This window comes from Elgaria multicarinata, chromosome 3, assembly GCF_023053635.1.
Source record: "Elgaria multicarinata webbii isolate HBS135686 ecotype San Diego chromosome 3, rElgMul1.1.pri, whole genome shotgun sequence".
Lineage (NCBI taxonomy): Eukaryota > Metazoa > Chordata > Lepidosauria > Squamata > Anguidae > Elgaria > Elgaria multicarinata.
In genome coordinates, this window is record NC_086173.1 from 165415131 (window position 1) to 165427322 (window position 12192).

The 12192-nt window shown below is 44.3% G+C and overlaps 1 protein-coding gene across 1 annotated transcript in view; it reads left to right on the forward strand.

The window, feature by feature from the left end:
- The window catches only part of LOC134395744 (zinc finger protein 208-like), a 59022-nt gene that overhangs the window by 31158 nt on the left and 15672 nt on the right, over positions 1–12192 (forward strand). The window contains exon 8 of the mRNA XM_063121907.1: positions 10339–11637. Coding sequence (XP_062977977.1) covers positions 10339–11637 — 1299 coding nt within the window. The remainder of the gene's footprint in view (positions 1–10338; positions 11638–12192) is intronic.

Consider the following 12192-nt stretch of genomic DNA (forward strand, 5'->3'; position numbering starts at 1 on the left):
TGCACCTCACAAGGGCTGGAAAGAATGTGTTCGGCCACAGCATGAAGAACTTGATCAGGAGGGCTTTAAACTGAATCTTATGGGGGCGGGAGACGTAAACTTTGAGGCAACAATGGATGAAGGACCATGCACCACAATACAGAGAACAGCTCCAACAGCCCCCCCAAACAACGCTATCAACATTTGAACGGGTGGCATATAGACGCCACATCCGAGTGGATAAATACATGGATACTGGGTCTGCTTTTCTTGAAACCTATGCATAACTCACTTTTATTTTATTTATTTTTGTTATGAATGGTGTCTCCTATGCATGTAACATTTGTAAATCCACCACCACCACCCCGATTTGTTTTCTGTTCTGTTCTGGTTAAATTCACAATAAAGTAAATAAATAAATAAACGAAAAGGTTTGTTTGTAAATGAAATGTTGCCAAGGTCCAATGCTCCTCATAAGACTTAGGGCATGTCTAGACCTCTCAATGTTCCGGGAGGAGGGTCGAGGATCTTGCGGTATTCTGATTGCGAAATCCTTCCTTTTGAACAGATGGCGCGTGCGACATCCCGGGAGGAACGAGGGATGTCGTGGCCACCATTTTATTTTATTTTTTCTTTTTGTTACAGAAGATGAGTGCACGAGCGCTCCAACGGAAAAGTAATTTTTTAAAATTAAAAAAAGGATCACACTCCCCCCTCGCGATGGGCATTATTTATTTATTGCATTTCTACACCGCCCAATAGCCGAAGCTCTCTGGGCAGTTCACAAAAATTAAGACCATTCAAAGTATAAAACGACAGTCTAAACCCATAATATAAAATACAATACAAAAGCACAACCAAGATAAAATCAGCAGCAATGCAAAAACACAAATTTTAAACAGCAAAGTTCAAATTAATTTATAGCCTGTTAAAATACTGGGAGAATAAAAAGGTCTTCACCTGGCGTCTAAAAGAATATAGTGTGTGTGCCAGGCGGACCTCCTTAGGGAGCTCATTCCACAGCCGGGGTGCCACAGCAGAGAAGGCCCTGCTCCTGGTAGCCACCTGCCTCGCTTCCTTTGGCAGGGGCTCACGGAGAAGGGCCCCTGTAGATGATCTTAAGGTCCGGGCAGGTACATATGGGAGGAGGCTTCCTTCAGATAGCCCGGCCCCAAGTTGTTTAGGGCTTTAAATATTAATACCAGCACTTTGAATTGGGTCCGGAGTGCCTGAGGAGCTCTGTGCCCGGTTCCTGGCTCCTCGTGTTCACTCGCAAGGAGCTGGGACGAAACTGAGATGGCCGCCCACATCTCCCACGGTCTCAGGATGATCCCGAGACCGTGGGGAAAGTCGGGATTAAAGCCGGGGCTGATGATCCCGGGATGATCCCGGGGCGATCCCTGGGATAAGTCATGGTCTAGACATGCCCTTAGCGAATGGCAAAAAGAGCTTTACACTACAAGGAAAGGGGGGCATATTTCTTCATCATCGATTTGAAATTCAGGGTTTGCACCTTGTCTATTTTTTGGAGCTCATGCCTTTTATACCGCCACCCTGACCAGATCGTAGAGAGAGAAAAGCTCTTTAAGAGCAAACAGTGGGTCTGCTCAGACAACACACTAAGCTACGGTAGTAGGCCAGAAATCCTTTTGCAGCAAATGGTTTATTAGGGTGACCCTATGAAAAGGAGGACAGGGCTCCTGTATCTTTAACAGTTGCATGGAAAAGGGAATTTCAGCAGGTGTCATTTGTATATATGGGGAACCTGGTGAAATTTCCTCCTCATCACAGCATTTAAAGCTGCAGGAGCCCTGACCTCGTTTGTATCTGGTCAAAAGGGCAGGGATCCTGCAACTTTAACTGTGGTGATGAAGAGAGAATGTCACCAGGTTCCCCATATATACAAATGACCCCTGCTGAAATCCCCTTTTCTATGCAACTGTTAAAGATACAGGAGCCCTGTCCTCCTTTTCATAGGGTCACCCTAGGTTAGTGAGTGTGCTTAAACCGTAACTAGGTAGCCACCATGGGTTCAGCCATAGCAGCCCTGTTCAGACAACACGCTTAACCCTGCTGCTTAACCACAAAATGGTTATCGGAATGCATTGACCTTAATGCATTCCCTTAATCATTTTGTGGTTAAGGGGCGAAGTTTAGCGTGTGGTCTGAACGGGGCCAGTGACAATCAATGCGAAGAGCATGATGGCTGCGTGACCTAGCCGTGCTATTGCACCCATACCCTACTTAGGGGTTTCTCACAGGCAGACGCTTGGCCAATCTAGGACTAACCCAGGTACTAACCAGGCCTGACCCTGCTTAGCTTCCGAGATCAGACGAGATCGGGCGTGTTCAAGGTAGTATGGACGTAGGCCAATGTAGGACTAGAATATCTAGCTGGAACCTTGGTCTAGTCCAGCATGTTTCTGCTTACGTTTTTTATTTATTTATATATATATATATATATATATATATATATATATATATATATATAGCACCATCAGTGTACATGGTGCTGTACAGAGTAAAACAATAAAATAGCAATGGGGCAACCCTACGTATGTTCAGACAGGAAAACAAATCTGAGATTTCCCAGCCTGCCTGAGAAATGCTGGGAGTTGCAGGGTCCCCCCCCCCCGCCACCTAATCATTTATTTATTATTAGGGTGACCCTATGAAAAGGAAGACAGGGCTCCTGCATCTTTAACAGTTGTATTAGGGTGACCCTATGAAAAGGAGGACAGGGCTCCTGCATCTTTAACAGTTGTATTAGGGTGACCCTATGAAAAGGAGGACAGGGCTCCTGCATCTTTAACAGTTGTATTAGGGTGACCCTATGAAAAGGAGGACAGGGCTCCTGCATCTTTAACAGTTGTATTAGGGTGACCCTATGAAAAGGAGGACAGGGCGCCTGCATCTTTAACAGTTGTATTAGGGTGACCCTATGAAAAGGAGGACAGGGCTCCTGCATCTTTAACAGTTGTATTAAGGTGACCCTATGAAAAGGAGGACAGGGCTCCTGCATCTTTAACAGTTGTATTAGGGTGACCTGGTAAAATTCCCTCTTCATCACCACAGTTAAAGCTGCAGGAGCGCTGCTCTCTTTTAAATCTAGTCACTGTATAGCTGCAGTATAGCTCCTGCAGCTTTAACTGTGGTGATGAAGAGGAAATTTCACCAGGTGCTGCATGCATACAAATGACACCTGCTGAAATTCCCTTTTTCTATGCAACTGTTAAAGATACAGGGGCCCTGTCCTCCTTTTCATAGGGTCACCCTAATTTATTATTTATTTGTTTTAGCACTTTTATCACGCCCTTTAGCCAAAAAGGCTCTCAAGGTGGCTTACAAAAACTTTTCTTAAGACAGTCCCTGCCCCACAGGCTTACAATCTGAAAAAAAAAAAGTAACACAAAAGGAAAGGGGATTGGGAGGGAGGAGGGGCACTAGATTCTTAGTTGCAAAAGAATCATGCACGGGATTATTATTATTATTATGAATAATAATAATAATATTTCTTGCCCGCTGCTCCGTTTGGATCGAGCCGGGGAACAACAACAAGTATAAAATACATAAAATTTATTAGAAAACATAGTACACATTATTAAATCCATATGCGTCTTATGTTTTGAACTTCAACTCCCGTCATCCCCAAGCATCAGGGTCAAAGAGCAGGGATTGTGGGAGTTGTAGTCCAAAGCATTTGGACCTTGCTTGCTCCTGTCTTAGGGAGTTCCGAGGAGGAAAGGGGAAGGTGGAAATCAGGAGAAGTGGGCAAGCAGGCGTCTCCCTTTAAGGGCTGCTGTGCATGGGGTGGGGAGGGGGCTTTCCTGACCCCCCACTTTCTCCTCCCCCCCTCCCGCAGGGGGAGGTTTCCAGTGGAGAACTGAGCTTTGGTTCCTAGAGAGGCAGGAAATCTTAAAAGTGGGAGGAGGAGGAGGAGGAGGAAAGAGGCCTGGGGTGGGTGTGGGGGGGGGGACTGTGTTTTATCCATGGAGAGGACAATGCAAAGAGAGGTACTAAAGGTGCAACGTTGGGGTGATGGAGGGGGACCAAGGAGTTGCTTTTCTGGAAGGATTGGTGGGGAAAAGAGAGTAGAACCCCCCCCCTTTAACGCCCTTCTGGGAATCGGGCTGGGGGGCTGAGCCATGCAACCCAGCTGCAAAGCGGGGCACAGAGAGTTACGTGCGTAAAGGTGCAATGTTGGGGTGATGGTGGAAGCGGGCGGGCAAGGAGTTGGTTTTCTAGAAGGATTGGTGGGGAAAAGAGGGCGGGGCAGGGCAGACCCCCACCCCCACCCCTTTAATGCTGTTAAAGATACAGGAGCCCTGTCCTCCCTTTTCATAGGGTCACCCTAGTTATATGCTCTTCTCTGAAGCACGCCACGCACGCCCCACCGGAGATCAGCCCAGTCCGGGTGGGATATGGGGCCCGTGTTCGGGATGAGGAGCACAGCCTGCAGCCTCGCTCAGCGGGTGGAGTGGCGGAGATTGTCTGGTTTTGTTTGTATTTTATGCCTTTACATTTTTGTGTATTTGTTTTTAATGGTCACTGTTTTTAATTTTTGTAAACCGCCCAGAGAGCTTCAGCTATGGGGCGGTATATTAATGAGAAGAAGAAGAAGAAGAAGAAGAAGAAGAAGAAGAAGAAGAAGAAGAAGAAGAAGAAGAAAGCACGTGCAAAAAAACAAATTGGGGAGAGGCCCCCCTAAAGCAGCCAAGCTTATGCAGATGCAAAGTGTGTGCGCGCACACACCCCCTCATTTCATTATTTGCACGGCACAATTTCCCTCCCCTCCCCTCTGGAAACGCTATCAGGTCACCCTTAGGTGTGCGGGTGTAGAGGAAACACCCTTTTCTTAGGTGCCCTGCTTTTATGCTCCAGAGGTGGAGGGGAGCCACCCTTGGGTTTCCTTCATCCTCAGGTTCCCTCCTGTTATTAGAAGGATGGGGGTGGACACTGACCACCAAACCGCCTTGCCCATCTTGGGTTTGCAAGGCCACAGATCTGGCACCCCTCAGTTTTAACTACAGCGATCAAACGCAGGAAATACACAAAGTGGAGACCTTACATTACTCACGTTAATAATAATAATAATAATAATAATAATAATAATAATAAATTTATTTGTTACCCGCCTCTCCCTCTGGATCGAGGCGGGGTACAACACAAATGAAAACAGCATAAAATACATAAAACTAATTCAAACATTTAAAACCAGTGCATCATTAAAAGCAGCAGATTGCTTAAAAAAGGCATCATAAAATTCAACAGGGTAGGCCTGACGGAAGAGATCAGTCTTTATGGCTTTCTTAAATTCTGGAAGACTGTTAAGTTGACGAATCTCTCCCGGCAAGCCATTCCACAAACGGGCAGCGGCATTCCCGGAGAGATTCGTCAACTTACCGGTCTTCCAGTTTAGTAAAATACTTTAAAACGTCTGGGTAAACACGTACGTTTTGACCCAGCACCGAGAAGATTGTGCGTTGGATACAGCCAAAACAGTGCCCAAGGCACATAACTACTATAGTACAAATATGAAAGTCAAAGATGGGGTGAACGGTTATAACAAACCGAAGGTTTTATAACAAGAACAAAACCTCAATGTTATCGTAACAAAAACAATCTTGAGCAGATAACATAAAAGTTATAGACATTTATTTATTTATTTATTTATTTAAAATATTTATCCCGCCCTATATCACTAAGATCTCAGGGCAGTGTACAGACTCTCAGGGCGGCGTACAGATGCAATGTTGTACAATTGTAATAATAATGTGGACTGCTCAGAGAGAGCTTAGGCTATGGGGCGGAATACAAATGCAATAAATAAATAATAATCAACAGTATTGAGACACAAATAGGTCTTTTCAATATTTCAAAAACCTAATGAACAATACCATATAATGTCGTTACAATAGGAATCTACAGTGTGTATTATTCATTAGTATTTTATTATTAAAATTATGTATTGTTATTGATTGTGTGTATGTGTTAGTTAATTTGATGTTTGTGTATAGTGTTAAAAATCTTAAATAAATTTTAAAAAAAGGAATCTACAATGTAAAATCACAAATCAGTCTATTCCGTCTTTATGGACCTTTTTAACAGGCTACTGGTTTAAAAAATCCTGTTTTTGCGAGTTGCTTCATCAAAGACACACCATAGGGCTAATGCTGTGGAAAAAAAGGGGAGAATTCAAACCACCACTCCATGTGCAATCTCTTGAAAACCCGGCCAAACGCCTCAAACAGATTCTTAATGAGCAGCTACTATTGATTATTATTACAATTGTACAACATTGCAGTTGTCTATAACTTTTATGTTATCTGCTCAAGATTGTTTTTGTTACAGTAACGTTGAGTTTTTGTTCAGGTGCGTTCCAGGTCCTGTGGTTGTGGTTTTTTTAAAATGGCGGGCACGATGTCCTCCTTCCTCCCTGGACATAACGCACCGTGTGTGAACACGGGGAGAATCTCGCAATCAGCGTATTGAGAGGTCCTGCCCTCTTCCTCCCGGATCGCTGGGAGGTGTAGACATGCCCTTCGTTTATTCAGTGGTTTGGCTACAAAATTTGGTGGGATAGCTAATACCCTGGAAGATGGAAACAAACTTCAAAGTGATCTTGACAGGCTGGAGTGCTGGGCTGGAAACAACAGAATGAAATTGAATAGGGATAAATGCCAAGTTCTACACCTAGGAAATAGAAACCAAATGCAGTTACAAGATGGGGGATACTTGGCTCAGCAATACTACAAACGAGAAGGATCTTGGAATTGTTGTAGATCGCAAGCTGAATATAAGCCAACAGTGTGATATGGCTGCAAGAAAGGCAAATGCTATTTTGTGCTGCATTAATAGAAGTATAGCTACAAAATTGCATGAGGTACTGGTTCCCTCTATTTGGCCCTGGTTAGGCCTCATCTAGAGTATTGCATCCAGTTCTGGGCTCCACAATTCAAGAAGGACGCAGACAAGCTGGAGCGTGTTCAGAGGAGGGCAACCAGGATGATCAGGGGTCTGGAAACAAAGCCTTATGAAGAGAGACTGAAAGAACTGGGCAGGTTTAGTCTTTAGAAGAGAAGATTGAGGGGAGACATGAGAGCACTCTTCAAATATTTAAAAGGTTGTCACACAGAGGAGGGCCAGGATCTCTTCTCGATCCTCCCAGAGTGCAGTACACGGAATAATGGGCTCAAGTTACGGGAAGCCAGATTCTAGCTGGACGTTAGGAAAAACTTCCTGACTGTTAGAGCAGTACGACAATGGAACCAGTTACCTAGGGAAGTTGTGGGCTCTCCCACACTAGAGGCCTTCAAGAGGCAGGTAGACAACCATTTGCCAGGGATGCTTTAGGGTGGATTCCTGCATTGAGCTGGGGGTTAGACTTGATGGCCTTATAGGCCCCTTCCAACTCTACTATTCTAGGATTCTATACCCTGAAGAGGGAACCTCTGCCCCCACATCTCCTGTAGGCCTCATGGGGAAGTTATCCACAAAGAGAGGCAAATTTCGCAGGGTATTTCCTGGGGATGAGACCCAAGCATCCCAGGCAGAGAGAGGCCTTGTTTTGGCTGGCAGAAAGCAGCCCCCCCACCCATGAAAATAGAAAGGCAGCAAGCCCTCCCAGAGCGAAGTAAAGAAAAAATTGGTATATAAAGATTTATTGCATTGTGAGTTTTTGTTGGTTTCTCATAATGGTGTTTTTTTCTTTCTTCCCCAGCCTTGAATTTTTAGTATATTTTGTTTTTTGCTAAGAGGGCAACACAATTACCAAGAGCTTTGGTGAGCAGAGAATGCTTTTGTCTCTTTTCTCAGCGTTTCGTGTCCTTTGAGGATGTGTGTGTACATTTCACAGAGGAGGAGTGGGCTGTGCTGGACCCAGGCCAAAGGGTGCTGTACAGGGAAGTCATGCTGGAGAATTATGGGAACGTGGCCTCACTGGGTAAGGAACTCTTTCCCTTTTCTCGACAGATGCTGAATGCCTTGAGTTCATGTTAGTCTCTTTACTCTCACCACCAAGGAGGCCTGGGTTCTGTCTAAACCTAGACTGCCTTTCCTTTGGCTTTGCAGGGATTTGGGGCTCTTTGCATACCTCATGGTCCCTGTGCCAAGTGTAGGGTGACCATATGGGAAAAGAGGACAGGACTCTCGTGTTTTTAAGAGTTGCATTGAAAACGGAATTTCAACAGGTGTAATTTGCAGGCATGCAGCACCTGATAAAATTCCCTCTTCATCACAACAGTTAAAGCTGCCCTCTTTTGTATTTGGTCATGCTAGGCAGGGCTCCTGCAGCTTTAACTGTCTTGACGAAGAGGAACTCCCCCCAGGTGCTGCATGCATAACAATGACACCTGCTGAAATTCCCTTTTCTATACAACTGTTAAAGGTACAGGAGCCCTGTCCTCCTTTCCATATGGTCACCCTACACTTGGCATATAAATGCTTACAAATGACCCCTGCTGAAATTCCCTTTTCTATACAACTGTTAAAGATACAGGAGCCCTGTCCTCCTTTCCATATGGTCACCCTACACTTGGCATATAAATGCATACAAATGAGACCTTCTGAAATTCCCTTTTCTATACAACTGTTAAAGATACAGGAGCCCTGTCCTCCTTTCCATATGGTCACCCTACACTTGGCATATAAATGCATACAAATGAGACCTTCTGAAATTCCCTTTTCTATACAACTGATAAAGATACAGGAGCCCGGTCCTCCTTTCCCGTATGGTCACCCTAGCCAAGCGTCGATTGGTGGCAGCAGATGCTGGCTTACAGCATCCCACCTCCTCCAAAAGAGAGCCAGGATCTCTCTAGCTAGATCTTTTCTTCTCTGTGCTGAGATACAGCCGCAATTGGAACAGTGCTGAATTCACCTGCGCTATATAGTTATGTGTTTCAGTCCTTTTTCGGAAAGCCTCAGCCACCAGATGAATGATTCCAGGCCCATCCTATCTTCTCCTGCTACTTCCCTGTTTTAAAATATCCGGCTTTCATTGTATTTGTGGGTTGAGCGGATTGCGGAGTGGGGAGCAAAGTGAATGTATTTTGAGTTTACTGAATACTTTTTGGAGTCGCGAGTGCCATAAGTAATAATAGGTTTCTGTTCTCCCATGAAGAAGGGCCTCTGATGCCCAAACCTGATCTCATCTCCTGGCTTGAAGCAAAGGAAGAAGAGGTGTTTGTCCTGGAGAGACTGACAGGTAGGTTCATCGATATATAGTGAGACTGTATGTACCTGTTCTTTCAGTTTATAAATAAAATAAACATTGTGGGCCTGTTCAGAAGACACCTTAATCCATGGCTTTAACCATGGTGAATAAGGGTTTCTGCTTTAGTCACCATGATTAAAGCCATGGTTTAAGGTGTCTTCTGAACACGGCCTGGCTTTCTGGCTTAACCACTGTGGTTAAAGCCATGGTTTAAGGTGTCTTCTGAACACGGCCTGGCTTTCTGGCTTAACCACTGTGGTTAAAGCCATGGTTTAAGGTGTCTTCTGAACACGGCCTGGCATTTTGGCTTAACCACCGTGATTGAAGCCATGGTTTAAGGTGCCTTCTGAACGGGGCTATTATACACCATGCAACGTGACTGACAACAAAAAAGGAGAACCCAATAAAACATTTTCTAAAAGTCAGTGACTTTTTTTAATGTCAACGATAATAAAATAAAAAAGATAAGATAATACTAACCCAACTAACTATATAAATATATATGTCAGCTTGAGAAGCCAGAGTCTGGACTAAACATAAATGTCATTACCTGAGAGCAGAAAAGCATGACAGAGAGGGCTTTAAAAGAAACGACTTACAGGATTTAAAGGTCGTCAGCAAGAAGAGGTTCTCGCATCCCCACCAAATTTATTTATTTATTTATTACGTTTTTATACCGCCCAATAGCCGAAGCTCTCTAGATCTTAACCCTGTTAAGATCTTTGGTCTCTGCCTTGAATTTCTAACAGGATTTTGTATTTCTCCCCCCCTCCCCCACAAAACAGGTGAGAGGCAGGACAATGAATCTGTGGTGTCATTGGGAGCAAACCAGCATGAAGTCAGAAAAGATACATTTGGAAATCAAAGGGAACCAGCACGCTTCAGTCAACTTACTGAACTTAGAGGTATCAATACAGAAGAGAAGCCATATGAATGTATGGAATGTGGGAAGAGGTTCAGTGGGAGTCTTAATTCACATCAAAGAACCCACACAGGGGAGAAACCATATAAATGTGTCGAGTGTGGAAAAGGCTTCAGCAGTAGTGGAAGTCTTAAAAGGCATCAGAGAACCCATACAGGTGAGAAGCCCTGTCAGTGCATCGAGTGTGGAATGAGCTTCAGTGATCCTGGGAGTCTTACGTCACATCAAAGAACCCACACAGGGAAGAAACCATTTCAATGTATGGAATGTGGGAAAAACTTTGGTCGACGTCTGCATCTCACTTTACATGGAAGAATCCACACAGGGGAGAAACCATATCAATGCGTGGAATGTGGAAAGAGCTTCAGTGTGAGCAGTAGTCTTGCTTCACATCAAAGGACCCACACAGGGGAGAAACCATTTCAGTGTATGAAATGTGGAAAAACCTTTAGTCGGAATCAACACCTTACTTTACATGAAAGAACCCACACAGGAGAGAAACCATTTCAGTGTATGGAATGTGGAAAGAGCTTCAGTGATAATGGACATCTGGCTAATCATCGAAGAACGCACTCTGGGGAGAAACCATATAAATGCATGGAATGTGGAAAGGGCTTCAGTGTGAGCACCAGCCTTGCTTTACATCAGAGAACCCACACAGGGGAGAAACCATATATATGTATGGAATGTGGAAAGAGCTTCAGTCGGAGTCAACAGCTTACTGCACATCAAAGAACTCACACTGGAGAGAAACCATATAAATGCCTGGAGTGTGGAAAGAGCTTCAGTCAGAAGGTGAACCTTAGGTTCCATGAAAGAACTCACACTGGGGAGAAACCGTTTAAATGCCAGGAATGTGGACAGAGCTTCAGCAGTGGTGGAGGCCTTACTTCACACCAAAGAACCCACACAGGAGAGAAACCATATCAATGTAAGGAGTGTGGAAAAAGCTTCAGCACTAGTGGAAACTTTCATGCACATGAAAGAACTCATAGGGATGAGAAGCCATATGAATGTATCAAGTGTGGAAAAAACTTCAGTCATAAGAGAAACCTTAATATACATCAGAGGACCCACACAGGAGAGAAACCATATAAATGTATGGAGTGTGGAAAAGGTTTCTATGTGAGCTCAACTCTTATTTTACACCAATGCACTCACACAGGGGAGAAACCCTTTAAATGCTTGGCATGTGGAAAGAGCTTCAGTACAAGCGTTCAACTTAGTTTTCATCAAAAAAACTACACAGGGTTGAAGCAATATAAATGTGTGGACTGTGGAAAGAGTTTTAGAGACAGCGTACGTCTTCTTACCCATCAAAGAATTCACACAGGAGAGAAACCTTTTAAGTGCTTGAAGTGTGGAAAGAGCTTCAGTCAGAATCAACACCTCACTGTACATGAGAGAGCCCACAGAGGGGAGAGACCATATAAATGTTTGGAGTGTGGAAAGAATTTCTATCAGTCATCACACCTTAGGGTACATCAAAGAACCCACACAAGGGAGAAGCCATATACTCCGAGTGTGGAAAGCATTTCAGTGATAGTGAGAACCTAAAATCTCACGAAAGCATTCATACAGAGAAGAAACTCTAGAAATGTTCAGAGTGTGGGAAAAGTTTCAAACCCCACACAAATCACAAGAAATTGTGAGATTACGCTGCGATGATTAAATACTCTAATCCATCCTTCCCCAACCTGGTGGCCCTTCAGATGTTTTGGATGACAACTCCCAGCACTCATCACCCTTGGTCATACCAGCTGGGGCTGATGGGAGTTCAGATCCAAAACATCTGGGCGGCACCAGGTTGCGTAATGCTTGCTGGCACATGCTGGGAATTGTAGGACATTTTTCTGTCGAAACATGTGTAGGATTGCGCTTTTATTATGCTAGAAAAGGGCAAAAAATAAATACTGAAATTGGTCATTGTTTATTAGTTTTCGCGAACCCAATGCAAAACATTGCTTTGAAACGTTGGGAAGTCCTTATTCTTTTTCTGCGTTTCCTTGTATAAACCGCCTGAATACTGGGCTGGACCCAGAGAAGAGTGCGCAACAGGGATCCTCTGATATGAAGT